At 44.8% G+C, this 26279-nt stretch overlaps 1 protein-coding gene across 6 annotated transcripts in view; it reads left to right on the top strand.

Annotated features, from left to right (window-relative positions):
• The window catches only part of Srgap2 (SLIT-ROBO Rho GTPase activating protein 2), a 300084-nt gene extending 278985 nt beyond the window's left edge, over window positions 1-21099 (top strand). For 2 of the 6 annotated variants that reach the window (XM_008823296.3, XM_008823295.3), the window contains exons 18-23: window positions 3121-3345; window positions 7139-7218; window positions 9149-9329; window positions 10886-11032; window positions 14441-14765; window positions 17874-21099. In XM_008823296.3, coding sequence (XP_008821518.1) covers window positions 3121-3345; window positions 7139-7218; window positions 9149-9329; window positions 10886-11032; window positions 14441-14765; window positions 17874-18257 — 1342 coding nt within the window. In that variant the 3' untranslated portion in view covers window positions 18258-21099. The other 4 variants (XM_017795653.2, XM_008823297.3, XM_017795654.2 and 1 more) reach the window with 4 other exon arrangements.
• Window positions 21100-26279: the final 5180 nt, after the last annotated feature.

Genomic DNA, 26279 nt, shown 5'->3' with positions numbered 1-26279 from the left:
AATAACACACCTTCTCCTCATCCCATTCAAACCTTTGGGTTGGGAGTGTGATTCACTGACAGAACATGCAACTTGAGGCTCTAGGTTCAAGCCCCACAGCACCACAAAAGAAAAAAAGACAGCAACAAAAAATCTCTAAGGATTTGAAGCTTTGATTTTGAGATCTAAAATCCTTAACATGCCAGATAATGCCTGTTGGGGGAAGAAGATAGGTAGAAGCCTATAAATTATTGCCAAACATCAGCAGCCCTGCCTTCCATTCACTGCCTAGAATGGAGGGTCCTATATCAGAATAGCAACTGCGCAGTGGTAGAGCACTTGCCCAACATCTCTGAGGGTTTGGAGGTTTGATTTTTTTTTCTTTTCTTTTTTTTTGATTTACTTATTTTTATGTGTATAAGTGTTTTGCTTGCATGTATGTAGATGTATCACACACATGCAGTGCCTGCAAAGGCCAGAAGAGAACATTGAATCCCCTGGAACTGGAGTTACTAATGGTTGTTCGCCACCATGTGGATTTTGGGAACCAAACCAGGATCTTCTGTAAGAGCATCCAGTGCTCTTAACCACTGAGCCATCTCTCCAACCTTTCTTTTTTTTAGCCACACAAATGTGCATATGAAAAACGTTAAAAATTCAGAAGAATTCATGGTGAAAGTGTTTCTATGCCCATCCTGCTTGCCTTATCCTGCCCTCATTTAAAAAAAAAAAAAAAGAAAGAAAAAGAAAAAAAAAAAAAACTTGATTCCTCACCACAATACTGAACTTTTTAAAGATGTACCAAAAGAAAATGAATGCAAATCAATTAGAAATTTTCACTGTTGGGGCTGGAGCCATCGATGGCTCAGTGGTTAAGAGCACTGGCTTCTCTTGCAGAGGACCCAAGCTCTATTCCTAGCAACCACATGGCAGCTAACAACCATCGGTAGCTCCAGTTCCAGGGGTTCTGGCACCTTCTTCTAATTTCCCCGAGCATTACATAACACAGGTGCATTTACATGCAGGCAGTATACTCATACATATAAAATTTAAAAAAAAAATCTTTTGGGTCTTTTTTTTTAATTTTTGCAAAAACTTTATTGAGAATTTCATACATGTATATAAGGTGTTTTGATCAAATCCATGCCCACTCCCTCCCCTCCAACATTTTTAAGGATTAGATACAAGCTCCCAAATACTTTTGACATTTTTGGCCTTTGGAACAGAGTATGTTGGTCTTTTTGTTGATTGTTTCTTGACAGGGTCTCCCTAGTCACAGCCCACCTGGAATTCAAGATGTGAACCAGGGTGGCCTTGATCTCACAGAGATCCAACTGCCTCTGCTGGTGGGCTAGGATTAAAGGCACATGCCACCATGCCTGGTATAAAAAAGAAAATATTTCTTTAAAGAGAAAGAAAATTTTGCTATTGTTATGGACTGAAACTATAGAAATCCAGATTCTGAGAGGAATGACATAGATAATAAGTCAACACCAAAATTAAATTAAAAACAATACAAATACAAAGATTTGTTGTTGTTGTTGTTGTTGTTTAGGCTGGAACTGAAAGTCTGTACTGCTCTGCGCAACTCTGTTGTCAAATTCCTGTGTCCCAAATAATAAAGAACCACTGTTTTAGCCCCTAAACTTACATGTTCTCAGAGTGGATTGGAAGAGAGTAAAGGATTGCTCTGTTTTGCTTTCTTTTACTGTGATATATACTATGACCAAAAGAAACTTGGGGAGGAAAGATTTTATTTCACTTAACAATCCATCATCGAGGGAAGCCAGGGCAGGAACTCGAAGCAGGAGTTCTGAAGCAGAAACCATGGAAGAATACTTACTGGCTTACTCCCAAGATAGCTTTCTTATACAGCCCAAGACTACCTGCCTAGGGATGGTACTACCCACAGTAGGCTGGGCCCTTCTACATGCCCACAGGCCAACCTGGTGACAGTTGTTCACACCTACCATACCATTTCTAATGCCCTACAGTGATTATATAGAAAAAACACAAGGTGCATGTCAGAGTCTCCCAGGACAATAGAAAGCCATTTATTAGAGGGAAACCAGCTTTGTCACATGAGTTGGATATGGGGCATATTAGAATAAACTTTACCCAATCCAAAAGAATAGCCACAGCATCCAAAGACTCTGGTTGCTTTTCAGGATCTGTTAGAGTTGGGCAGTCAGAACCTACTGCTGATGACCATCAGGAAACCAAAACTCCTCAGCGGTGCCTATAGTCCTGCAGTTTTGAAGAGGATCTATCCAAAGTCAGCCCAGCCCTCTGTGCTAGGACAGTCAGGGACCCATGGAGACTCATCAGGCATAGTGACTGAGGGCTTGGATCCTTTCCAAGGTCAAAGGTGTGGCTAGAGCAGCTGCTGGCTGAGATTAGGGAGTTCTCAAAATAAATAAATAAGCAATAATGAAGTTAGGCTACATCTAAGGGAACCCCAAACAGAATCCAAACAGAATGCACAAATAATTCCTGGATGTAATAAATACAGAAGGATATTAGGAAAATGTTAAGCAATCACATTAGTTGTTTATTAGACAGTGAAAGAAATTCACTATCCTAATAGAATACAAAAGCTAATCAGTTGGTTGTTTTTCTAGTGAGTCTAGAGATTGGAATAGAAAATTCCTATTAATTTGATTCTTTTGTATATAAAAAGGCACATGATACACAGTTCTATCTCTGCAGACTATAGCATTACCAGGGCAAGCCAAGGTCTCACCTGCTTACAACTTAGTGGGTTGGTCCATGGGAGCCATATTCAGTTCTGCAGTGATGGGTGATATGCTCTCAAAGTAGGGTGGCTTTGATGGATGATGTCAAGGGTAAAGGTGAGGATGAGGCTCATAAGGACTCAAATTGGAGAACTGGAGAGAAAGGAGGGATCAGACCTGCAAGCAGATCCTGCACCTTTCCTTTCCTTGGCTTCCAAGTGACCATTCAGTAGTCACTCTCTTCTCCCCAGCTGACTTTCCAGAAGGCTTCTGATGCCCAGAAAGGCAGGTGGCAATTTGTGGACCTCTGCCTTTGCTCCTGGCAGTGCCTTCACCTCCTGTATATGTGTTTTCTGGGTATTCATGAGTGAGCTTTCCAATTTCTCCTCTTTTCCTTCTCCCCCAGCTTATCACAGTTCAGTGAAGAGAATATGATGGACCCCTACAACCTTGCCATCTGCTTCGGGCCTTCACTGATGTCAGTGCCAGAGGGCCACGACCAGGTGTCCTGTCAAGCCCACGTGAATGAGCTGATCAAAACTATCATCATCCAGCATGAGAACATCTTCCCAAACCCCAGGGAGCTGGAGGGCCCCATCTACAGCAGAGGAGGAAGCATGGAGGATTACTGGTAGGGGGCTGGGGGCTGGAGGAAGGGAGGGAGTGCCTCATACTCTCTGGTGTTGGGGCCAGATGGTAAAGCAAAACCCAAAGGGAAACAGCCAGGTCTTTCCATCTGTACTCATAGGCTCTGTTGGTTGCCAGGGTCTGACTATCCCTCTACCTTGAACTCACCTATGGAATAAGCATTACTTCACTCATCTCTGGATTTTTTATGAGTGTTGTGTGGCAAGAGACCATCCTGCAAAAACAATTACAGCATTAACAGCAATTCTCAAGGAAAGGAGATTTTACGAAGTAGTATTTAGACTTGATATTCATCAGTCAGCAGTGTCATACAGTGCAGAATGAGATAAACAATGTATTGTATGTTGTGAGTAAAACAGTACTAGATCCTAGGGAATCCTGTTCTTGTGAGGAAGAGTCTAGATATGAGGCAGTATCTCCTGAATGTGAGTTTGTAAGATGGCACATCACAATGATTTCAGAAACTTGTGAAGAGGAAAAGATGTAAGCTTATTTTGGGTAGATTAGTCACAGTACCACCATGAAACAATTCAAAATTGTGTAGGGCAAGGTTTTTATGACTTAGCCTGAGTATAGTTCTAAAAGAAATCCCAAAGTATATTTGTGCTAGGCCCCTCCTTTAGACAAATAAATCATTTCCATAAAGTGGAATCTTAGTTCCCATTTTATGCATGAAATCCCTGCAACCCAGAGAAGCCAGTGACAATGTTTTAACCCAACCCAGTGACTAGGGATTCAATCTTGATCTCTTATGTCCCAGGCCAGGGCCCTGCCTAGTACCCCACATAGACACCGTGATACCACTTTATAGTGTCATTTTTCACTAGACACAAAGGCAACTGTCTCTGTAATAATCCCCAATGTCCCATACCGCCTCCCTTTTTTCCCATATTTTTTTTCAATGTGAGCTAAAATCATAAGCCATCCCAAATCAGATTCCATCTAAATTTAATATCTAGAACCAATCCTGCCAGTTCCAGTGCTATCAACCAAAATAGGGAGGACAGGGAGAGTGTTTATTAATTAGAGGCCAATTTGTCAGTGCTTCTCCTGAATCCCACAGAACAGCTTCCCACCCACAGAGTGCCTCTGTGAACTTCTTATGGCAGTAATAGTCTTGGATTCATTTCTCTTTGCAGGACTATAGATCCCAGGACTATATATATATTTGCAGGACTATAGATCTGAGCTGGAGGTACCTCAGCTGGATGGCTTAGAGAGAAAGCTTTCTGTCACTGATAAGTGGTGACTGGGGAGGTTGATCAGTTTAGATCTTAGCTAGTGAGCTGCAGAAATCTATTCTCCTACAAGTGACTCCCCTTTGCATGAGTAGTGAAGATCTATGGAATAGTGTTTTCGATTCTTGCTTTCACTTGTCTTCTAAAGTCTGCCATCCCTTCTTAGATGTTGAACACTCAGGTTCTGGATTAATGCAGGGGCATCGTGTCCCCTGCTCCCTGTAGACCAAAGAATGAGACTCACTTGGGCACACACATGAAAACCCTTTCCTCCCATTTTCTCCAAGGTGTTTTCCTCAGTTTCTACCCCATGTTTTATGCATGTGACATTTATTAGTGGCCTCTGGAAACACTACACAATTAGAAAACTTTAGTACCCGAGACCTTGAGCCACTAAGGAGCAATAGTCAGTGATCATGCTCCTGACCTCTCCTCTCTCTTCTTCAAGAGGGGGGAGCAGGGGGAATCAAACTGAGCTAAAGTAGTAAAAAGATAAGCTTCCCAAATCCTGGAGAATGGCCAAGAGACCAGGACCACCAGGGAGAACAGGCACCTGCTTGGCCTCCCCATAGCTATGGGAAACACTTTGAGCTCACTTGCCAGTCCTAAAACAGGATCCAAGTTGCATAGGACTGCTGCTAGGGCACATGGCAAGCTCCTCCTTGAACCTCAGGTGTTGATGGATCGGGAGTGTTGTCAGGGCCAGGAGTATGAAATGAGAGAAGCATGGATTTTAGGAATACATGGAACCTCCAAAAGCATCACCTTACCTTTACCATGGTGCCAAGTTTTCAAAGTGGAAAGTCCAAACCAACAGCACCAGGTCCTGTGGAACCAGAATGAATTGCAGATTCTCAAGCTCCAGCCAAATCTAGTGACTCAGAAACTCTCAGAGTAGGGTGGGATTTTTACAGGTCCTCTAGGGCTCCCTACAGTTTGGGAACTGTTGCCTTGGTGGCCACAGAAATGAGTCTTCACCCTGGGGAAAGATATGCCTTTGCCCTGTGCACCAATGGTAGATTTCCAGAATGTCACCAAAATCAAGAGAGGGTTTTTAGGCCCAGACAACAATAAAGAATTGTGCCTACATCTTTTGACAAAGAAGAATCTATTGATGTTCTATCAGAATGTCCTCTGGAGTCTAAGAAACCTCCTTAGGACTGACTTGCTTCCCCAGGGTAGGTCCTGAATTGGTTACATTATCTTTGAGGAGCTTCCTAGGAGGGTGGGGCCTGTACAGTAGATAGGAAGAAGCTGCAGGGAAGATGGGTTGTGGGCTGGAACAGAGGCTCTGCCTGGAAAGGCTTCTCTATTGCTACCTACTGCCAGCGGAGCCAACTCAAGACAGGATCAGTTTTTTTCCTATTCTTTAAGAAGTAAGAACTTCTGGGACTGGAGAGATGGCTCAGCAGTTAAGAGTACTGGCTACTCTTGCAGAGGACCTGGGTTCAATTCCCAGGCCCTACATGGTGGCTAACAACTGTTCGTAACTCCAGTTCCAGGGAAATCCAACATCCTCTTCTGTCTTCTGTGGATGCACGATGTGGGTGCACTTACATACATGCAGACAATGCAGACAATACATTCATACACATAAAATAAAAATAATGAAAGAATAGAAATAAATTTTTTTAAAAAAGAACTCCCTTTAAACCAAGGGGGAAAAAAACAACTCCCATCTACTCTGAAGCCCCTGAGTCAGGAGATAGGAGTAGAAATACTTTCTCAGTAACTTCTCTGGCCATTCTCAATTCTCCACTCTGGACGATTTAAGAGAACATAAGTTTTTCTTAAAGACTGACCTGGCTTTTATCCCTGACCTCTTGAATCTAATCTGGAGTAGATTCTTCTTTCCTCGTTCTTGTCTTCCACACACACCTATACTCACCCTCTGCTTTTTGACAGGTATATAGATTAAACCACAAAGCCCATTAGGGACATCAAGCAGAAAAGGAAGAAGGAAAGGCGCTAACGCCTATTAAGCATGCCAAAGCCTTCATTAAATTATGTCATTGACTCCTCACATAATTCTGTGAGGTAGACAAACGATGTCTTCGATATATGGATGGGGTACCTGAAGCATAAAGAGATTAAGTCATTTGCCCAGAGGTAGTTATATAACTACTAAACATGAAATCTGGTTTTCAAGTCCAGTTGTATCTGGTACAGAAACCCAGGGCTTCCTTTCTGCCATACTCCCTCCTTGACCAGGAATACATTCATGAAGAGAATTGACTTTTGAATAGTTGAGTACTTCTATGTTTTCTAAAGAGTTTATTTGATACCTTCAAAGGGCCTTCCCTCTTTCTCAGGGCATTCTAAGTCCCAAACAGTGACAAGTGGTTTTTGTAGTAGGAGCTAAACTAGAGAACTTCTAGAGATAGATATTTTACTCTTAGCATTTGATGGCTATGTATTCTTAAGATTTATAGCAAGCCCACAGTTGATTCAATGCCTCTGCTCCAAAGAAGCTGTCAGGGGAAGAAGAAAATGTTGTGAGAAATACTGATGTCCCAGTCACTCTTGCTTCTGTTTCAGTGACAGTCCTCATGGAGAAACTACCTCCGCTGAGGACTCCACCCAGGATGTGACCATAGAGCACCACACAAGTGATGACGGTATGCTGCCCCACTTCCTGTTCAGTGCAGCTGTTGGATAAAGCAGAAGTGGATATGTATATTGTGCATTTGATCAGCTGTGCTGTTCATGAGTCCCCGAGGAGAGGCAGGGAGCTTCCTTGTCTCTCCTTCCTTTGGAGGAACATTCAAATAGAAATTAAATCAAAGGTGAAGAACTAGGCTTTTTGTAGCCCTTCAGCTTCTTTGTCCCACCTCTTAGTTCCTTATCTAGCCTGAATCCAGCAGATATCAATCCCTCATTTCTGCCAAGTGGCTGGAGACCAAAGCAAAGGAAGGCACATTTGAAAAACAGCAAGATTGGGGAATAGAGAAGCTGGGTGCCAAGAACCCAACAGAAGCAAGCGAGGGGAGTGGGGATGAGGACACAGAAACCACATGCTTGCATGCCTGCCAGCTGGAAAAATTGATCCGTCCAAAATACAAATTTGTGTGTGCGGAACAGCCTGGTGAGTGTGCATCCAGGGTTGGAATGCTCAGCTGTCATCCTGGAGCCCCTCTGGAGTGCCCATGATTTATTAGGGTTTGTCTAGCCAGCACATTCCCTGCTTCCAACACTTCTATACCTCCATTTCTGGATCACTTAGTGTCTGGAAGTCTCAGCAGTTGACAAGGGGCTGCAGAGTTTTCTGGACAGAGTTAAATGACATGGTCTCCAAAGCTTTGCCTGCATCCCCCCTACCACCACCCCACCCCATCCCCACCTCCCTGCCTTGCTTGGAGTTCTACAATCTGAAGCTAGCTTTTAATGGGGGGAAAATAGGGCTTCTTGTTTAGATCCTGATATAAGAAGGATCAGCATGATCATTACAAGTATATGAACTAGAGAATTCAGTGTAGGTTAGAGCAGCCTTGTTCTCATACAGAAGTTTTATCTCTAGTGAAACAGAAAGGGTAGCTGAGAAATTGAGGTCGGGGAGGTACCTGAGGCTGTAGAAAACTGAGACTGGGATGCTAGGGCAAGACTTCTGTGATGTGCTCCTGCAGTGAGCTCTCCAGCCCAGTCTATTTAGGAGCAGACCTGCCAGCCAGGGCTTGTTATAGGCATGGTCTTGTTTTTAAACAGCCTCCTTCTCTGCTACCCAGTGTATATGACTTTATGGTTCAGTGATTTTGGAGAGCGTTTTATTAATCTCCACCTGCAGCCTAGAACAGATAAAAATAATGATAATGACTAATACACACATACCACAATGCTAGTCACTATTCTAAGCTTTTCACAAGTTGTAATTTATTGATTCTTCATAACAGCTTCATAAAAGGACACTATTACTATCATCCTCATTTTACAGCTAAACACAGACCCACACAGAAGTAAAAATGCTTTGTACTTGTAAACCCCTTTCAATTTTTCAAATTACTTTCATATGCATTTCCATATATTTTTTACAAAATATTTCCCATATTTTATATTCTACCAGGAAGACTGTATAACATAAACAAATTGCTTAATAGTAGGTGTTATGTAGTTGAACTTAATATATAATCAGAAAAGAAGAAATAACGTTTAAAAATACAGTATGATGGACTGGAATTATAGTTCATTGGTAGAGCACTTACCTAACATGTATGAAGCCTTGGGTTCAATCCACATTACTCCTAAAAAAATAAAAAGTGGCAATTTTGATAATAGGAGACATCAGCATAAAGAGCCCTGGAATCAACAAAGAAGTTATCATAGAAAGCAGTATCTCCAGGTGCTATCTCAGGCAGAGGAAAGGGAGAGGTGGAGCAGGTGCAAAGGCGGGAGAGAGAACACGAGGCTGTTAGATCTTTATAGATCATGTGTACTTATTTTTCACACAGAGTTATCCTCCCACCACTGCAAGTCCAGCTCACTAGGCTTTTTGCCCAGTTTGCTGAATCTGTAGATCCCAGCTATATGTGTTTCCTTCTTTTCTGCTTCTCCCAGAATGTGAGCCCATTGAGGCCATTGCCAAGTTTGACTACGTGGGCCGGACAGCCCGAGAGTTGTCTTTCAAGAAGGGAGCATCCTTGCTGCTTTACCAGCGGGCTTCTGATGATTGGTGGGAAGGCCGACACAATGGTATAGATGGACTCATCCCCCATCAGTACATCGTAGTCCAAGAGACGTGAGTGGAACCCTGGCACCTTTGTGGGTGGTCTCTACTGCACTGTGGGAATGAGGCTTCTTTAGGAGTATAACAGAGACTATTCCCCCAGGGGGCCCTGAGGCTTACAGTTCCATGGAGCACCACCCCCACTCCCTTGCCCACAACTCAGTGGAGAATTTTTTTTTAGTCTTGCCACTTTCTGTTCTCCCATTAAATCGCTATCTGATCTGTTTGTTTTAGATGTCTGCCAGCCAACACTCATTCACGTTTCTACCTATGAGTGATAATGATACATGCTTCCTTTCTGGAAAGATCAGGTTGGGGAACAATTTTTGCTTCTCTGATTTTTTTGTTTATTTGTTTCTGTTTTTTTTAGATAAGTTCTCACTCTATAGCCCAGGCTGGCCTTGAGCTCATAGCAGTCCTCCTGCCTTAGCCTCCTCGGTGCTAGGATTGCAGGCATGAGCTACCATGCTTGGCTTCTCTTTTAAACAACTACCTATACCCTATCCCAACCTGCTGAGCCGCCAGTGGTATTTTTCCACTTGCAAATGAAAATGGCAAGCTACTTTCTGGTAGAAATCTGTATGAAGTACCCTTACGGAAGAAGAAAAGTGGGACATAGAGAAAAGGCTATCAGAAAACAAGGGAAAGCAGCTGGTTCAAGAGGTCTCATTGGATGGGCTGTCCATTGGTTCCCACCCTTTGAAGCAGTGTCTCCTGGACAGGAAGCAATGAATCTTGTGGTCCACCTAAGCCGGCCTCCCTACCCCTACCTCTGCCCTGACTCACTTCTCTGGGATACAGCATTGTCACTGTTTTTAGTCCTTCCCTTACTATTATTTTTTTAAAGGTTGATATCCTGAATGAGTCTGCACCCTCCCAGCCTCTCCTGGGCTCCTTCTGCGGGGAAATCCTCCCTGTGTTGATAACATCGCAATCCTGGTGGCGATCTGTGCGTGGACAGGACCCTCCCAAATTTAGCATTATGACTTCACTACAGGATCGAGAGAAGATGAATTGTGGGGGAGAAGGGGCTTTCTTTGTCATCAGTAGCCAGAGGGGCCAGGAGAGCAGTGGAGAGACCTGGGACCATCTTGGACACACTAAGGCGAGGCTAGATGTGCTACGACAGTGTGGCCATGTGTCCACGTCCTGCCTCAACGCTGGCATCTCCAAAGTCACTGCAGAGCTGACTGTCCTTACCAGCAGTGCTCAGAACCTCAGCAGATAAACCTCAACCTGGACTTCCACTTTCTTCTCCAGGAGGTGGCCCCATCATGGCCACCCCAGGAAAGCAGCATGGGGTCAAAGGCAGATGCCTCCAATCCAGGTGCTTTCATGAGGAGCTGGGGATCACAGAGAGCTCAGCGGATTATTTATTTTTATTTAAGTGACCCTCCGAAGGCCCTCAGGTTCCCTTGCCTGTGCTCAGAGTTAGCCCCACCAGGGGTTGCTGCTGTCTCCAAGCTGTGTGGGGTCATGTGTATGTCCAGGGGGGCCATCTTGCTGATTTAACACTGCTTTTTGTGTTGTTTTCCCTCCTCCCTGCCTGCCTGTCCCTTCTCCCCCAGCGAGGACGGTGTCGTGGAGAGGTCCAGTCCCAAGTCTGAGATTGAGGTCATGTCTGAGCCACCTGAAGAAAAGGTGACAGCCAGAGCGGGGGCCAGCTGTCCCAGTGGGGGTCATGTAGCTGATATTTATCTTGCAAACATCAACAAGTAAGCTCTGCTTTTCATTTTCTGCTCCCCTAAAAGATTTACACCACCCAGCCTCACCCCTGGACTAACCTCACTCCACTCCTGTGCTGCACAAAGGGCTATCAGCTCCCCTAGCCTAACAGCCTACAGTGTTCTTTGCTGCTACAAGGTAGATGAACAGGGCTAAGGAGGCTTACGTGGGTCTGTTGTCATGCTGTGGCAGGGTATTTTCTGTGTTCCCTCAGAAACAGACCTTCCCAGCAGTCTTACAGTCAACCCTTCATCAAAGCTTTGAACATTTTATGCAACTTGGCTTTGTATTATTTCTTAGAGGTGCCTTCACTTTTCCAATACTTAATTGAATAGTGTTTGATGTCTTCTTTGACCCCTGTCTGTTTGAAGATTCAGTCTCATGTGTCTTCCACCAGGCTGCTCCACCAAGTGGGTTATTTAGATGTCATATGTCTGTTCCTCCCTTTCCTACATTCACTGATGTGGAGAACAAGGGAGAACACTAAGCCCCAAGGAAATCCTGAGCTCCTGATTCATGCTGTGACCCCCTAGCCCTCTTCCACACCAGAAGAAATCACTCTTCATTGTTCCTATGGCTGTAGCCCTCTGTATTGCCCTCCCCTAGCAATGCCTTTGTAGATGTCTATTCCTGTCCAGCAGGCTTACCTCTGACCCTAGCTTCATCATGGCTGATAGCAATGTTCTGAGGTTCTAACTCCATCCACACCCTGCTAGCTATCTAGAGATTCTTCGCTTGCCCGCCCACGTGTTGCCACCTCCCCAAGGGGCATTCGGGCTATTGGAGAATTAATTTCATCTCAAGGGGCCAAACACCGAGTCCTCCAAACCTCTTTTCGCCAGACCCTGAACTGTGGTCCAGTACCAGGAGGAAGATAAGTCCTGGGGCACTCCTGGTGAACATGGATTGGAAATGATGTACAGTTTGTATTCCCTCTCGCTCTGGAGGGATGAAATGATTTGCACTTTGAAACCCTGTTAAACAGCCTCTGGACACTGAGACTGGAAGGAGAATAAAAGATACGTGTTGTTTTTAAAAGTATGAGGTTGCCAGATCTCTTGGCTTTCTTCCAACCAAATAGTAAACAGAGGGTGGGGGGTGTGGTTCATTCCTATTTCTTTCACCCTAAAGTTCATATGATTTGTTCAGCTCCTTTACTCAGTATAGTCGTAATTTAATTCAAGCCATTAAAAAAGTTGAAGATTTTATACTTCCCTCCAGCCTGTTGGGAGGGCAAGCTAAGATAAAAAGCTGTGACTAATCATATTTTTTTCATTATTTACAAGTCTGTGTTAATTATAAGCCTACAGTGACAAAGTCATAAGCCTATTAAGCCAGAAACTAAGGCTAGATTAGTGAAGGGAGTATTAGATATTTATTTAGGCACTTTTATTTTTTGTCTTCTGGTATTGAGTATAGAACCCAGAACCTCACATATGCAGGGCAAGCCCACTATGACTGAGCTCACAGCTTCATTCCTGGTTTTAAACCATTAAGTCATCATATAGTGATCCCTGTTTATACAAAGGAATTCTAGATAGTGACAGCTGAAAAATCATCAAATGATGAAAAAGGCTTCTTGAACTCCTTGCTTGGTGTGGTATCAGTATTCTTAGGATGAATTTCTTGGAGGACAAACAATGACCAAAGCTTGTCAACATGATCTACCCATGCTTACCCAGACATCAGCCAGCCAATGGGTGGGCATCAGCCCCCAGCACACCTGAAACTTAGGGGCCAGTCTGCCTTTCTGCTTTCCCTCCTGCCTCCACAACACTCCCCCAACAAAAGTTTCCTATTGCCACAGGAACTCTCCCTGAGCCTTATACTTCCTGACCTCTGCCACCTTACCTGTTTAACCCTCCCTCAACTTTCAAGATTCAGTCTAAACACTACCTGTGTTTGGAACATAGGGCTGTGTTCCAGAGTAACTTGTGTAGTTATTGGTTCTCAATGCTATATCTAGTTTCTCTGCCAGGCTGAGTTATCTGTAACCAGCATTTCCATCTTCATCTTTTTCTCCCCAGAATATAGCCTGGGATGACACACAACAGCAATTTGATGAATCTGCCTTCTCAGCAGTTTCAGATTTATGAGTCATCCATCCTCAGGAAAAAGGAAGTCAGCAGAGTTCTTAGGATGTGGCATTTCAGTTTAATTCCACACATTGTATCTGGTTTGTGCCAAGTACCAATGCTAGATATTCAGAGTCACAGTCTGGCAAGACAAAGCCCACATGGAAAGGTAGCTAAAAAGCAGTGCTGTGGACACACTGAAAGAACATGGGAGGGGGGATCTCTTCAGGCTGCAGTTGTAGGTACTGGTATGGAGGAGGGCTTATCTCAGCAGGGTCTTCTAAGACTAAAGACCATACTTTTTCTGATTGAGAATGGCTGCCAGAAGTGCCTAGCAGACAGATTCGTGGAGTGGCTGCTGGGTATCAGGTCTTGAACCCAGAAAGATAAGGCAAACATCAGCTGTCAGCAGCACAAGGAATGACTGAGAGCACCAGCCATACTTGAGGGATGGTCCCCAGTCTACAGGATCCTACCCTTCCCTCCTTCCATCCTCAGTTCCCAGCTCAGCTCAGTTCCCTCGGTAGATTCAAAATCAGAGCTACCCAGCTGCCATCTGCATTAGAAGCTGCATGGCTTCTTAGATTAGGTCCTTTAAAACCTAATTCAAAAAAAAATAAAATGAAATAAAATCATTCAGCAGCAGGCAATACCATAGGGCTAGGACTCCACATTGCCACATTATTTGAGACCATAAATGGTTTGAAGTAAAGTGACCCAGAGCCAGGGTTTAACCCAGTGCTAGATGACATAGCAGTTGCATAGATGCCCTTTCCACCCTAAGAGCAGGCACACAGTGGGGCCCCCTCTGTCTGTGTCACTACAGCCTCTCTTCCATGTCTATGAATAAACAACAGCCTCTGCCAGATCCCAGAATGATTACAGGTTTGCTATACTTGGGCAAAATTTGGAAAAGTTAACTCTCCTTACCAACAGTTATTCCCTCCTTGGTTATTGCGAGACTTTTCCTACCTGGGCCTTGGGCCTCTGTTCAGAGTAGGAAATGGAGTAGGTCTTTTCATGAATCTTTCTCTCATTAGAAACCTTCCCTTAATCAGGCATTTTTTTCTGACAGCACCTTTCATGTTTAAAATTCAAACCTCCCAACCACCAAGTAAGTATCCATTTTGCCTCTGCCCAGGTTGGGGGCGGCAGGGGAACAGACCCATGGAGGAAACAAGAGAAAGACAAAGTGAAAAGAGAAGGTGCTCTGTGTGCCTCTCTCCAGAAGTCTCAGGTGCCAGCCTCTGTCCCCTTCCCGCCATCCTAGCTCCTTGGAGCCAGGGCTCCCTGATCAGATGCCCTCTCTGTTTGTGATTGAAGGCAAAGGAAGCGTCCAGAATCTGGGAGCATCAGGAAAGCATTTCGGAGCGACAGCCATGGGCTAAGCAGTCCCCTGACTGACTCCTCCTCCCTGGGGGTGGGGGCTAGCTGCCGCCCATCCTCCCAGCCCATCATGAGCCAGAATCTCCCCAAGGAAGGACCAGATAAATGTTCCATCAGTGGCCATGGGAGCCTTAACTCTATTAGCCGCCACTCATCCCTCAAGAACCGGTTGGACAGTCCACAGATCCGGAAGACTGCCACAGCAGGAAGATCAAAAAGCTTCAATAACCATCGGCCTATGGACCCTGAGGTCATTGCACAGGTAACTGAGGGCCCCTGAACAAGCAGTCTTAAGCACAAGTCGACATTCATCACTTCCACTCAAAGAAGTCCCTGATAATACAACAGAACTTGAAACAGACCAGTGCTCTGTGCATTCTGTACAGGGTTCAGTAGCAGTCGGGCATGAGGACCTGCCAAGACAGTAACCCCTGTCTTCCCAGTGTGGTTTGTTCCTTATCATTCTGATGATTTTTTTTTTTTTTTTGGTTTTTTTGAGACAGGGTCTCCCTGTAGCCCCAGCTGTCCTGGGACTCACTATATAGACCAGGCTGGCCTTGAACTCACAGAGATCCACCTGCCTCTGCATCACCATGCCTGGCCTGACAATTGATTTTTAAAGCCAGTAGTTAAGGGTATTGGATAAGAGTTCACTTACCCCAAGTTTCATGTTTTAAGGCACTAATAATAGGGGCTGAGAAGATGGCCCAGCTGGTAAGAGTACTCAGTGTGCAAACAGAAGGGCCTGCATTCACATCTCTGGCACCCACCTAAAAGCCGGCATAGCTACATTTGCCTGTAACTCCAGTGTTAGAGGGGCAGGGACAGGCGGATCCCTGGAACTACCCTAGCCAAAACAGCAAGCTTCAGGTTCAGTGGCAGGCCCTGTCTAAAGAAAAATAAGGTAGAGAACAATACACACACAAAAATAAATAAGTAATGAATTTTAAAAATAAATAAATAAAAATACCCTAGTAGACTTCAGTGAAGCTTAGATGTAGTTCTAGTTACATCTATATATTGCTCAGCCCATCCCCATCACTCCATTTCCTAAAGTTGATATCTAATGCCTACGGTTAGATAATCAGTCCACCTTCTGATTCTGTCTTAAAGACCCCAAAATACTCCTGTTGCTGGAAGCTCAGTACTAGAGCAGCCTTTAGCACAAGGCTCCAGATAAAGTGGAGATCAATTGCAGGATCACCACACTGATGACTCTCTGTTTTCCGTGAAATATTAGAAATCCAACCTGACCTCTAAAAATCCAACAGCCGGGGCCACTCCAAGCAGTTCTGTCAGACGTCTCTCCCAGCTATATAATTTTCATTAGAACAGGTAGGAGCTAAGGGCTTACTATTGCTCTTCTCACCCCATCTTTGGGGGTGGTGGGGAGAGGGCAGTAGAGGCTGGTCTCTATTGGCTTCATTGGTGTTCTGCTTAAGGAGGTATACCTGATAAGCCCTGTGTTAAGCTCTGTGCCTGTGATGTCTTGCTTTGCTAGCTTGCTAGCCTGTTTACACTCCTGCAGCAATCTGCCTTGCACCATAGGAGTCCTCCCTGATCCTCCCTTAGCCAGGCATTAGTAGGAATGTTAGAAACAGTGAAAACATTAAGGACAGAGCCAAGAGATGGAGTTCTTCCTGAGCATCTTAAAAGATTTGAGAGGCTTGTAAGTGTAACTCAGTAGTAGGGTGCTTTCTTAGCATGCACAGGGTCACATGTTCCATCCCCAGCACTGCAGGAGGGAAGAGAGAGAGAGAGGTTAGGGGGAGAGTAAATGTCACAGTGATGCACGGAAGTGAGTTACAATCAGTGGCAAGCATAGATCCCTCCATAGGACTGGAAACCCTGGGTGAAGAAGGCAGGGCTTACTTTGAACATACAATCTCTTTTTAAAATATTTTATTATTTTTATTTTATGTGTATGAGTGTATTACCTGTATGTATGTAAGTGCACCCATGTTGTACAATGCCCAGTGGAGGTCAGAGGAGGGCATTGGATACCCTGGAACTGGAGTTATAGACACTTGTTAGCCACCATGTGGTGCTGGGAACCTAACCTGGGTCTTCTGCAAGAGCAGCTAGTGCTCTTAACTGCTGAGCCATCTCTCCAGCCCCAGAATATACAGAGGATGGGTCCTGTGGTAGCTTTGGGACACAATATTAAACACAAGTTTGAGGGGAGGATTATGGAAGCTGGGTGCTCTCCCTGGATGCTTCCTTGGCTCTGCCTTGGGCCCCTGGGCTAAGACTGCTATTTTCATTCCGTCAGCTCTACAGTGGTCCACTGGTTTACAGATGCTAATTCACTTACATGGGCTTTGCCTCCCCCTTCTGGCCACTCTTTTGGCCCCTTATGGTGCTGGGCAGAAGGAAATGGTTTCACGCTGGACACTTGGATGAGGTGGGAAATTGAAGCAGTGTCCCAATAAATCTTCAAGGACTTGGCTCTTGAACCTTCCTTAGCTCTTGTGGAAGAAGAACTAACCCTCTTAACCACTGGCCCTGAAGTCAAGCAAATGAAGATCATACTTGATCTCTACCACTTTCTAAAACTTGTTTACTATGTATAGTTTCAAATATACCCACAAGTAAAAAAAAAAAATTAGATAATGAATCCCCATGTCACTGGATGGAATTATATGTTATTTCATTCAGAAATATTTTAGCATCTCTCAACAAATCCAAGGACTCTAGTTGATACTTCAGCTTCGCTTTCTTTTTTAAAAATATTTATTTATTCATTGACAATTTCCTACATTTATGCAATATATTTTGATCATGTCCACCTACCACTACCTTCCTCCAACTCCCCCTAGTGCCTCCCACTCCATATCCCCGCAACTTCGTGCCTTCCTTTTAGTGTTGTTGTTTTCAGTAATTCCGAGTCCGGTTAGCACTTCCCATGTGTATGGACCTGGGGCCATCCACTGGGGCATGGGCAACCTCCCAGCAGCTAGGTCCCTAGAGGATTGTGAGTCTCCCTCAGCAACCATCAGCTGCCAGTAGCTCCGCCAACAAGGATGTGGCCACAGTGGCCCCTCCCCAGTTCATGCTGGAATTTTGACCGTCTTGACCTTTTGCATGTCTTGTGCTGATAACCACAACAGGTATGAGTTGATATGTGCAACAGCCATGTCATATCCAGAAGTTACCAGCTATTGTTTCTAAAGGAGAAAGAAATTCCTGACAACGAAAAGTCCTCTGCTCCCTTTCTCCACATTCTAAGCATTCGTATGTTCAAGGACTCTGTCCAAGTAAAATAAGGCATTTTATAGTTGGTTTTATGGCTTGGCCTACTTGGTTAAAGTAGGATCCCTGGGGACATCTGCCTTGGTTTGCCTTACCTCTTCCTTTTCCTGTTTTGCAGGATATTGAAGCAACAATGAACTCTGCCCTGAATGAGCTTCGAGAGCTAGAGCGGCAGAGCAGTGTTAAGCACACCCCTGATGTGGTTCTGGACACTTTGGAGCCCCTCAAAACTTCCCCAGTGGTGGCCCCCACATCTGAACCCTCCAGTCCCCTACACACTCAACTCCTCAAGGACCCTGAGCCTACCTTCCAACGCAGCTCCAGTACTGCTGGGGATATTACCTGTGCCTTCCGGCCTGTCAAATCTGTCAAGATGGCTGCCCCAGTCAAACCACCAGCCACACGGCCCAAGCCAACTGTCTTCCCCAAAACAAATGCTACTAGTCCTGGTGTTAACTCATCAGCTTCCCCACAGTCTACTGACAAGTCTTGTACTGTCTGAGGGGTATAATTTAATTGTCCTAGAGAAGAGGACTGACTGTTATTAAAATATTCCTATTTAACTAGCTTGGGGACTTAAGTTGAAAATTAGATTCTAAGTTCTTGCAGGAGTTAGTCTCCCCATTACCCAAACCTTGAGAATGAAGCCCTTGTTTCTGCCTTTTCCTTCCCTACCTTTCCCACCATCTCTGCTTCCCTCAGTTGTTGTAATCCAACCGCCTACAGTACATACTGTTCTTAGTTTAGCCAGAGACAGGTTTTTCATTATCAGGTTGCTGTGAAATTTGCCAAGGCAAGAAATGGGGATTTGAGCCCATGTCTTAGTCCCTTTAAACCACAGAGGCTGCCTTGACCAGACAGTTGGCTATAGCCATCAAGTTCTCAGTGCATCTTGTTTTGGAGAATCATATGTAGTGCAATCTTCATTTTATATATACGTGAACACACACACACACACACACACACACACACACACACGTTTTTCTAGTCTCTGGCCTTTCCTCATTATAGACTACTTTGTTATTGTGGCAGTTCACACAGAAGCCACTAGGGGTCTGTGTTTCCATCACAAACTTTGTATTTAACAGGATGGGACAGTCCTATGATGTGATGTGGGATTGGGAATTCTCTTTCTCTTTCTGTGAGTTGGTCACTGGTGTCTGCTTTTGTTCTGCTCTGTCCTACAGAAGTACATCCCAATCTTAAGGAGCTTTTAGTTTTTCTGAATGTGTACACATATTTTGGGTTCCTGTCTTTGTCTCTGGCAGACTATTTTCCATTTAAGACATTTTCAATATAAGACAGTTTTATAGCTAGCTCCTTTCAGAGTTAAAAAGTTTTATTGTTTATGACAGGTTTGAAAAAGGTAAGATATGGGTCCTTCCTCCCACTTTTTTTTTTTTTTTTTGGCACTTAAAACATAAAATTCACTCTCCCATTTTAAAATAAAAAAGAGCTCTGCTAATCCAAAAATTTTCCTAGATTAAAACTATTTCAAGTTCACCTCTTGGCTTGGTTTTTTTTATAAGGTTCTCCCTAGGAATCAACAGGGACTTGGAGAGCCCTAGTTAAGTCAGAGAGAGAGAGACACTGCTCTTTGAAACTGGTTTTTGTTTATCCAAACAAGGACAACTAAAGAAACTTTGACCCCACAGACTCAAAAGTTTTCCCAAAGCCAAAATCTAAAGAAAAAAACTTTAGATGCTTCATATTGAAGCCTTTCTTTGACCTTTCTCCCAGTTTCCCTCCAAAATTCAGATAGGCTATTCTTGAATACTCTAGTCCAGTCTACAGATCTGGTACTGTGACACCATCTCCTCTTGCATTACGCTACCCCAGGAGCACCAGGGCTAGAAAGTCTGTATCCCAGGGTCATATGTATCAAGCAGCTCCTTGAAGCTCAAACACATTCCTCTTTGTGTTTTCTGGTTTGAAAACTTTTATCTTAGCTTTATTATTTTCTGTAGTTCAAGGGAGATGATTGATTGCCATTCAAGTAGAAAAATCTGGTTATTCTTAGCTTTGAGCTAGAAGAAATCCTTTTTGGACCAACATGTGTAGTTGATAGTTAGATCTATAGAAAGCAGTACACATTTCTTATTCTGTGTGAAGGGAAACAGGAGCTTGGGAGAGTCACTAATGTGAAGGATAGCTTGCAACATCAGGGAAACTACTGCTCCCTGAGCTAGGAAGGAGAACACTAGAACACTAGTCTTAAAGTAAGACGACAAGAGGCAATCCTTGGTCCTTTGGATGGATACTGACCTGTGGTTGTCTCGACCTGGGCTTGTACTAGTCTTGAGCCAAGAGGGAGCTTTCAGACCCAAGGATCTGTTTCCTTGCCAAAAATGAAACCCTGACCCTCACTTTTTACATTCCTCTCAATCTAACTGCTCAAAATGTCTATACCTGCCCCATATCCTATCTCTAGGACACTTCCTCCAAGAAAGTAAAAACAAAGCTTCTTAAAGTAATACTTTGGGCCTGTTCTTTTGTTCTTGCCTTACTTCTCTTTTAACCCTGTACATGATTTGTGTTTGCCATCCCCTTAGTCAGTGTCCATCTGCTGATTTGCATCATGAACTGGACAGTATATAAGTGGTCCCCTACTAATCCCAAGCTCTGGGAGCCTAGCTGTCTTCCTCATCTCTGGTGCTCCTGACTCCTGTGAGATGGTCCTGTCAAAAGGACTAGGAACCAATAAGAAGAGAGTCCTTCTTGGCAGAGCTCACTTCAACTGGAATTGAGGTTGCACACTGTGATTTTATGCCCAAAAGCCAAAAGGAGCTGGCCACCCCTGGCCTTGGGCAACCAGCCTTCCTCACATAGGCTTGCCGAAACCAGCATGATGCTTCCAAGAGCCCTGCTCTGCCCCTCGTGGCATGGATCCTTTTCCTAGTGTGGACTCGAATCTTTGAGGAAGAAAAGTGGGGTGGAGCTACCAGCATCCCAACTTGGAAAACAAGAGTTTGCCACCAGCCTGTAAACTGGAAACAGGCTGATATCTGCCAGCCTCCTCAGACCACCCTCTTTTATCCCCAAGGAGATGAAAACTCCTGCCAGCACCAGGATGAACAGACCACTGGAAGGGCTGGTGTGCATGGACTTCGGTTCAGAAGAGAAGTTAGATCTTCCAGGGAACTGCAGTGTTGTGGCGTCTGATTTGTATGTCACATTTGTGTAAAATGGCATATTCTTTAAAATGGTGTTGATAACTGGAATATTGTATGTATGCTTGGAGATGCTTAGTGTGAACCTCAGACTGTCACTCAGCAGATGTTGGATTGGGGAAAATCCAAAGCACAACTTCAAAATAAAATACATTTTTAGGTTTCCATGCTGTAGGTCATATCCCTTCCCCACTGCCTGAAGTCACCGGTTCATTCATCTGAACTAAGAGAGGCCTGCTGTGCAACAGGGAGGAGTGTGGTGACCTTGGGGTTGGCCGCCTTCTCTCTCCTTCCCAAGGCACAGCAGTCACATTTAGGATATGGATTCTCTTTTCCCCCCTCTGCATTTTCATTTAGTTCATGTGGAACCTAAGCGGTTTTGTAGAAAGTCTTCTGGTGTATCAGCCAGTCTGTTGCCATAAGAACTTCATAGAAACCACCCTCAGTGTTCAGGAGTATTCTCATTTCTGTCTTTATAGTCAGATTTCCCCACTTGAAGGAGTGAGGCCTAAAAATTTGGTTAGAAACTTTGCCTGTTACAACTATCTCCCACAACCGATCCCTGGGTTAGTCTGCCTGTGTCTGGGAAAAGGCTGACCAGCATTCCTTGCTCTTGATGGGGATGGGGGATAAGAGGGCATGCTTTCTCTCCTTTAAAGCTGCTTTGTATAGTAACAAAGTGGGATCAAGGATGAAGTTCATCAAAGGTGACAACTTAGTGCTCCCAGGCCATGAAGTGAGCAGTTGTACTCTACCAAATGCTCCTGCCATGATGTGTTACCAGAAGCCGACAGCAATGAGGCCAACCAGTCATGGACTGAAACCTCTAAAACTTGTCCCCTGGAGGCTTCACTTAGATGAAGAGGAATGAGTCTACAGAGTTAGGTTTTTTAGGATGGCTGGTTCTTGAATTAACACAGTTGTCCTTACCATCTACTTGATGATTATATGAACAACCCAGCTCGGAATGCTTCCATGTTCTGCCCACAGTTCCAGCCTTGTATAGGACTATATGATGGGTTGCTTTCCTTCCCCAGGTAGAAACAAGTGTACATACATTTTGTATAAGCAGACATGTAATTAATAAAGAAAGCAAAATGCCAAAGGAGGTAAGGTAGCAAGTTAGAATGAACTCTAGACAGTCTAGGGGACGCTTTTTTTTTTTTTTTAAGCACAGGGTCTCCTTATGTAGCCCTGGCTGGCCTGGAACTCACTATGTAGACTTAAGATACCCTCAAACTCGGAGATCCACCAGCCTCTGCCTCCCAAGTGCTGGTATTAAAGGCTTGCGGCACCACATCCAGCAACCAACATTTATTTTTAGGGGGCTTATTCTAATACCACATGTCCCTGGGTATAGATCAAGCCTGTCATGTCCAATGGGCTTCCTTGTGTTCGAGGCACCCTACCCCAGCCCTGGCCTAGACACCTTGTCTCTTAGGTTTGTCATCTCCATCTCTTCTGCGTGTATCTGATACTCATCTCTATCATGCCCTGCCAACCTTTCATCACCTCTTACCTCTAAATGGAGTAGTTCCATCTTGAGCTCTAACAGGGCGCTTGCTCTGAGGTGAGTCAAAACTGAGGCTGTTCTGCCACCCTATGGTAATGTGGGTTCTCACCCCAGTGGCAGTATAGAAGGAGAGGATGACTGGAGTGGCTAGCTTGCTATGAGATGGAGCCAGCTGTTAGACTGTGGGCAAAGGACCAAAGACAAAATCCCACACCAAAGGTCATGCTTTTGGGTTCCTCTTAAGTCTTCATTCTGATGAGAGTATGATGAAAGTAGGTGGCAATAAACAGTCAATAGACAAGCACATTTCACCTAGATAGAAACCAAAAAAGGAGACCAGATGAATATAAACTTAGAATTATCTAATGTGAATGTTTATATGTCTGTATTTCTAGGGAATCAGGCTTTTTTTTTTTTTTTTTTTTAATAAGCTCTCACTATGTAACTGGGGCTGGCATCGAACTCGGGATCCTCCTGGTTCAGCATCCCCAGTGCCAGAATTTACAAGCATTAGCCACCACAGCTTTGTCTCAAGAGCTAGTCTTGGCATATCACATATGCCAAAGACTCAATCATTTAGTTCGTCAATGAACTTTAAGTCTATTCAAATGCTATATGGAGCTTGCTCTGGTCAGAGAGGACAAGGAAGCAAAGTAAGTATGAATGTGAAAATGAAACATATCTGGGTTAGACAGGAAATGCCTTTATAGAGCTTAGCACGATAGCCTGTGCCTGGGATCCCAGCTCCGCAGGAGGATCACAGTTTGAGAGCAGCTTTGATAATATAATAAGACCCCATTTAAACGAAAAAAGGAAGGCCATTATGATGTAAAGATACATGCAGGAAATGAGAGCTGCTGCGTGGACTGTTCATGCTGAGGTGCCTGTAGACCTCCAAGTGGGAATAGACAGTATATACGTAGTCTGGAGTTTAGGGGAGAGGTCCTACCTGAAAAGTTTAAAAGCTATTATATTATGGATAACTTCCAACTATGAGATTCCTGAAGGAGTTTGTAAATAGGAAAAGGAGAAGTCTAGCAAAGAGAACAGGAGTAAGCACTGTAGGTAGGTAGCTGGTAGAGCACATGTCACAGAAATTAGAAGGAAATATTTCACAAAGAGGGAGGGATCAATTCTTGACTGTCTGATGCCAGGAGGGTAAGAAGCTGTTATAGAAAAGTAAGCATTTTCAGTAGGTGGGAAATGAGTCCCATGGATGTGAATCAGGCAGCAAAGAAGGGAAGGCCCAGCAACTCAGGGAATGGGAAGCATCCAGAGGGGTCAAGGAGCAGGTTTGGTTTTTAAGATGGGCAGAGTTGAGGCAGATTTGCTCCATGGGCAGGACTCAGTAGAAAGGGAGAAACGAATATGGAGGGACAGATAAGTCACCTAGCCCAAGTGGAAGCATTGCTGGGGCCAGGAGAAGGGGCATGTTCCTGTCTCTTGGGAGGAACGGCAGCTGAGTACAGGCAGGTAGTGGCTGTGAGATGAGGAAGGGTTCACTTTCACCAGGTGGCACACACCTTTAATCCCAGCACTTGGGAGGCAGAGGCAGGTGGATCTCTGAGTTCAAGGCCAGCCTGGTGTATAGTGAGTTCCAGGACAGCTGGGGCTACAGGGAGACCCTGTCTCAAAAAGACCCCCCCCAAAAAAAGTTCACTTTCTATTGCTTTTTTTAGCTCAGCTGAGTTGAAGGCAAGGACTTTAGCTGATGACAGATAATGTACAAGGACCCTTAGGGACCTGGATACTGCACCCACAGCCCCTTTTCCACTGTCTCTCCTGTACCACAGCATCAGGGCAGAGCTGACTCCTGAACAAATCTCTTAGCTTTTGCCATCTAGCCCTTGTGACTGAGCACAGCCCCTGTAAGCAGGGCCCCATCCATACACCCACCGTGCCTTAATCCTTTCTTCTTGCTTCTAAGGCACTGGGCAGGTAAATCACTGGGGAAAACTGGCTGAGGCCATGAAAGGGACAGGAAAACAACCCACTTTTTTTTTTTTTTTTTTTTTTTTTTTTTTTTGGTGCAGCAGCTACTGTTAGGTATGGAACTCAGCCTCATGCTGAGCAGGAGTTCTACTCGGCCACACCTCCAGTCACACATGCGTGCACACAATTTTTTCAGACATGCTCTAGCTATGTTGTCCTATTCAGGCTGGTTCTGAACTCTTGTGCTCAGTCAATCTCCTGCCTCAGCCTTCCTAGAAGTGGAACTACAGATAAATGCCAGCATGCCCAAATAATATCCATTCAAAAGCCACTGGTGCTGAGCACTTCATCTCTGCTTCACACTAATCCTGTGAGAAGGGTTGAATGGCTTCTCAAGTTCACTGTCCAGTAAGTGGCCTTCACCACACCAATCAGGAGAGAGCAGTCATGAAATTGTTTTTTCTAAAATTGTCACCCCATTACACAGACACACACACAGACACAGACACAGACACACACACACACACACACACACACACACACACACACACACACTTCCTGCTTCTGCCCCCTATGCTGCTTTTGGATTGCCACTATTCCTGACTCCTTAGAGCCACCCGGAAGATATGTCCAGGCTTCCTACAGACTACTTCTCCCATTCAGGAACCTCAGGGCTCCTGTATCTACCAGCCAGCTGGGGCATAAGCAATTTTGTCCACACCCAGGACATTACCTCTCAGAGGCTACAAGTGGAGCTCCATCCTAGTCTGCACACCTCTACCTCACTGGCTTATCTCTAGCTTGCCAGCTACAATTCTCTGAGCAAGGTATGCTCTTTTCATGTTTGGCACCTCTGTACCTGCCTTCTGTGCCTTGAATTAGTTCCCCTTCTCTGCCTAACAGAGTTCACATCCAAATTTCAAAGTCACATCCAGATAAACTGGCAAGCTCTTCCTGATTTTCTGCAGCCCCCACCAGGGTCCGAAAGCTGCCGTTTGCTCAGTATGTCTCTCCTAAATACCCATCATGTTGTCTGCACTGCCCACTCCTGGTCTCTCCTTTTCTATCCTGAGATCACAATGCCTGCCTCTTGGGAGATGCTAGACATGTATCTCTTGAATTCAAAGGTGTAAACTTCCCCAGGAAAGAGATTGGGCTTACTGGAGAAAGGAAGGAGTACTGCTTCATGGAGGAAAATGAACGGAATTCAAAATAACTTCAGTGACCAAAGCCAGCATCCCTGGTGGTCCAGCAGGGTGCTCTGATCATGAAAGTCACTCAGACCTAGGCGGATGGAGCAGCAGTGCTGAGCAGAACCACCTTGCAGGGCCTCTAAGGGGGTTTTGCAGCAGCAATAAGATGCTTTGCTAGGGAAAGTGCATGCTCCGTCCTCCCCAAGGTGCAGGTGACAAAGTGTGATTCCCCCATGTTCCTGTCAGGTGGAAACCTGGAAAAAGAGAAGGTGGAGTGTGGGCTCCCAGGGACATCCCTCCTGGCCTTGCTGTCAGAAACCACAGCAAGATCCTCTGGCTGCCATGTTACCATCAGGTGAATTTGAGCAGAAGCAGTGTCTGCCCCAGTTCTCTCCTTTCCTCCCTGTGGTGGGGTGGGGCTGGCACAGGAAATCACCAGGTGTGGCCATGGGAAAGTCCCTCCAACATTCTAGAGAAACATGGAATTTCCTGGTTTTAACCACTTCTCGTCCAGCTGCCCACTCAGACCTGATCAGAGCAGCACAGAACATTTCTGTGTCCCAGGATATTTTGGGCACTGGGACCTAGCTGAGAAGGTAGTACAATTGCCCTAGAAATCTCTGAAGATTGTGGACAAATTACTAAGGGTGTGTAGGCCTTGATGGCATCAATTTTGATCTGAAAAGCACTTTCCAGCCTCCCAAAGTTTTCCAGAT

The sequence above is a fragment of the Nannospalax galili genome, unplaced genomic scaffold, assembly GCF_000622305.1.
Source record: "Nannospalax galili isolate Female #2095 unplaced genomic scaffold, S.galili_v1.0 scaffold309, whole genome shotgun sequence".
In the NCBI taxonomy this organism is placed as follows: Eukaryota; Metazoa; Chordata; class Mammalia; order Rodentia; family Spalacidae; genus Nannospalax; species Nannospalax galili.
Note: the sequence above shows the minus strand (reverse complement) of the source record. Positions and strands in the feature narration are given on the sequence as shown.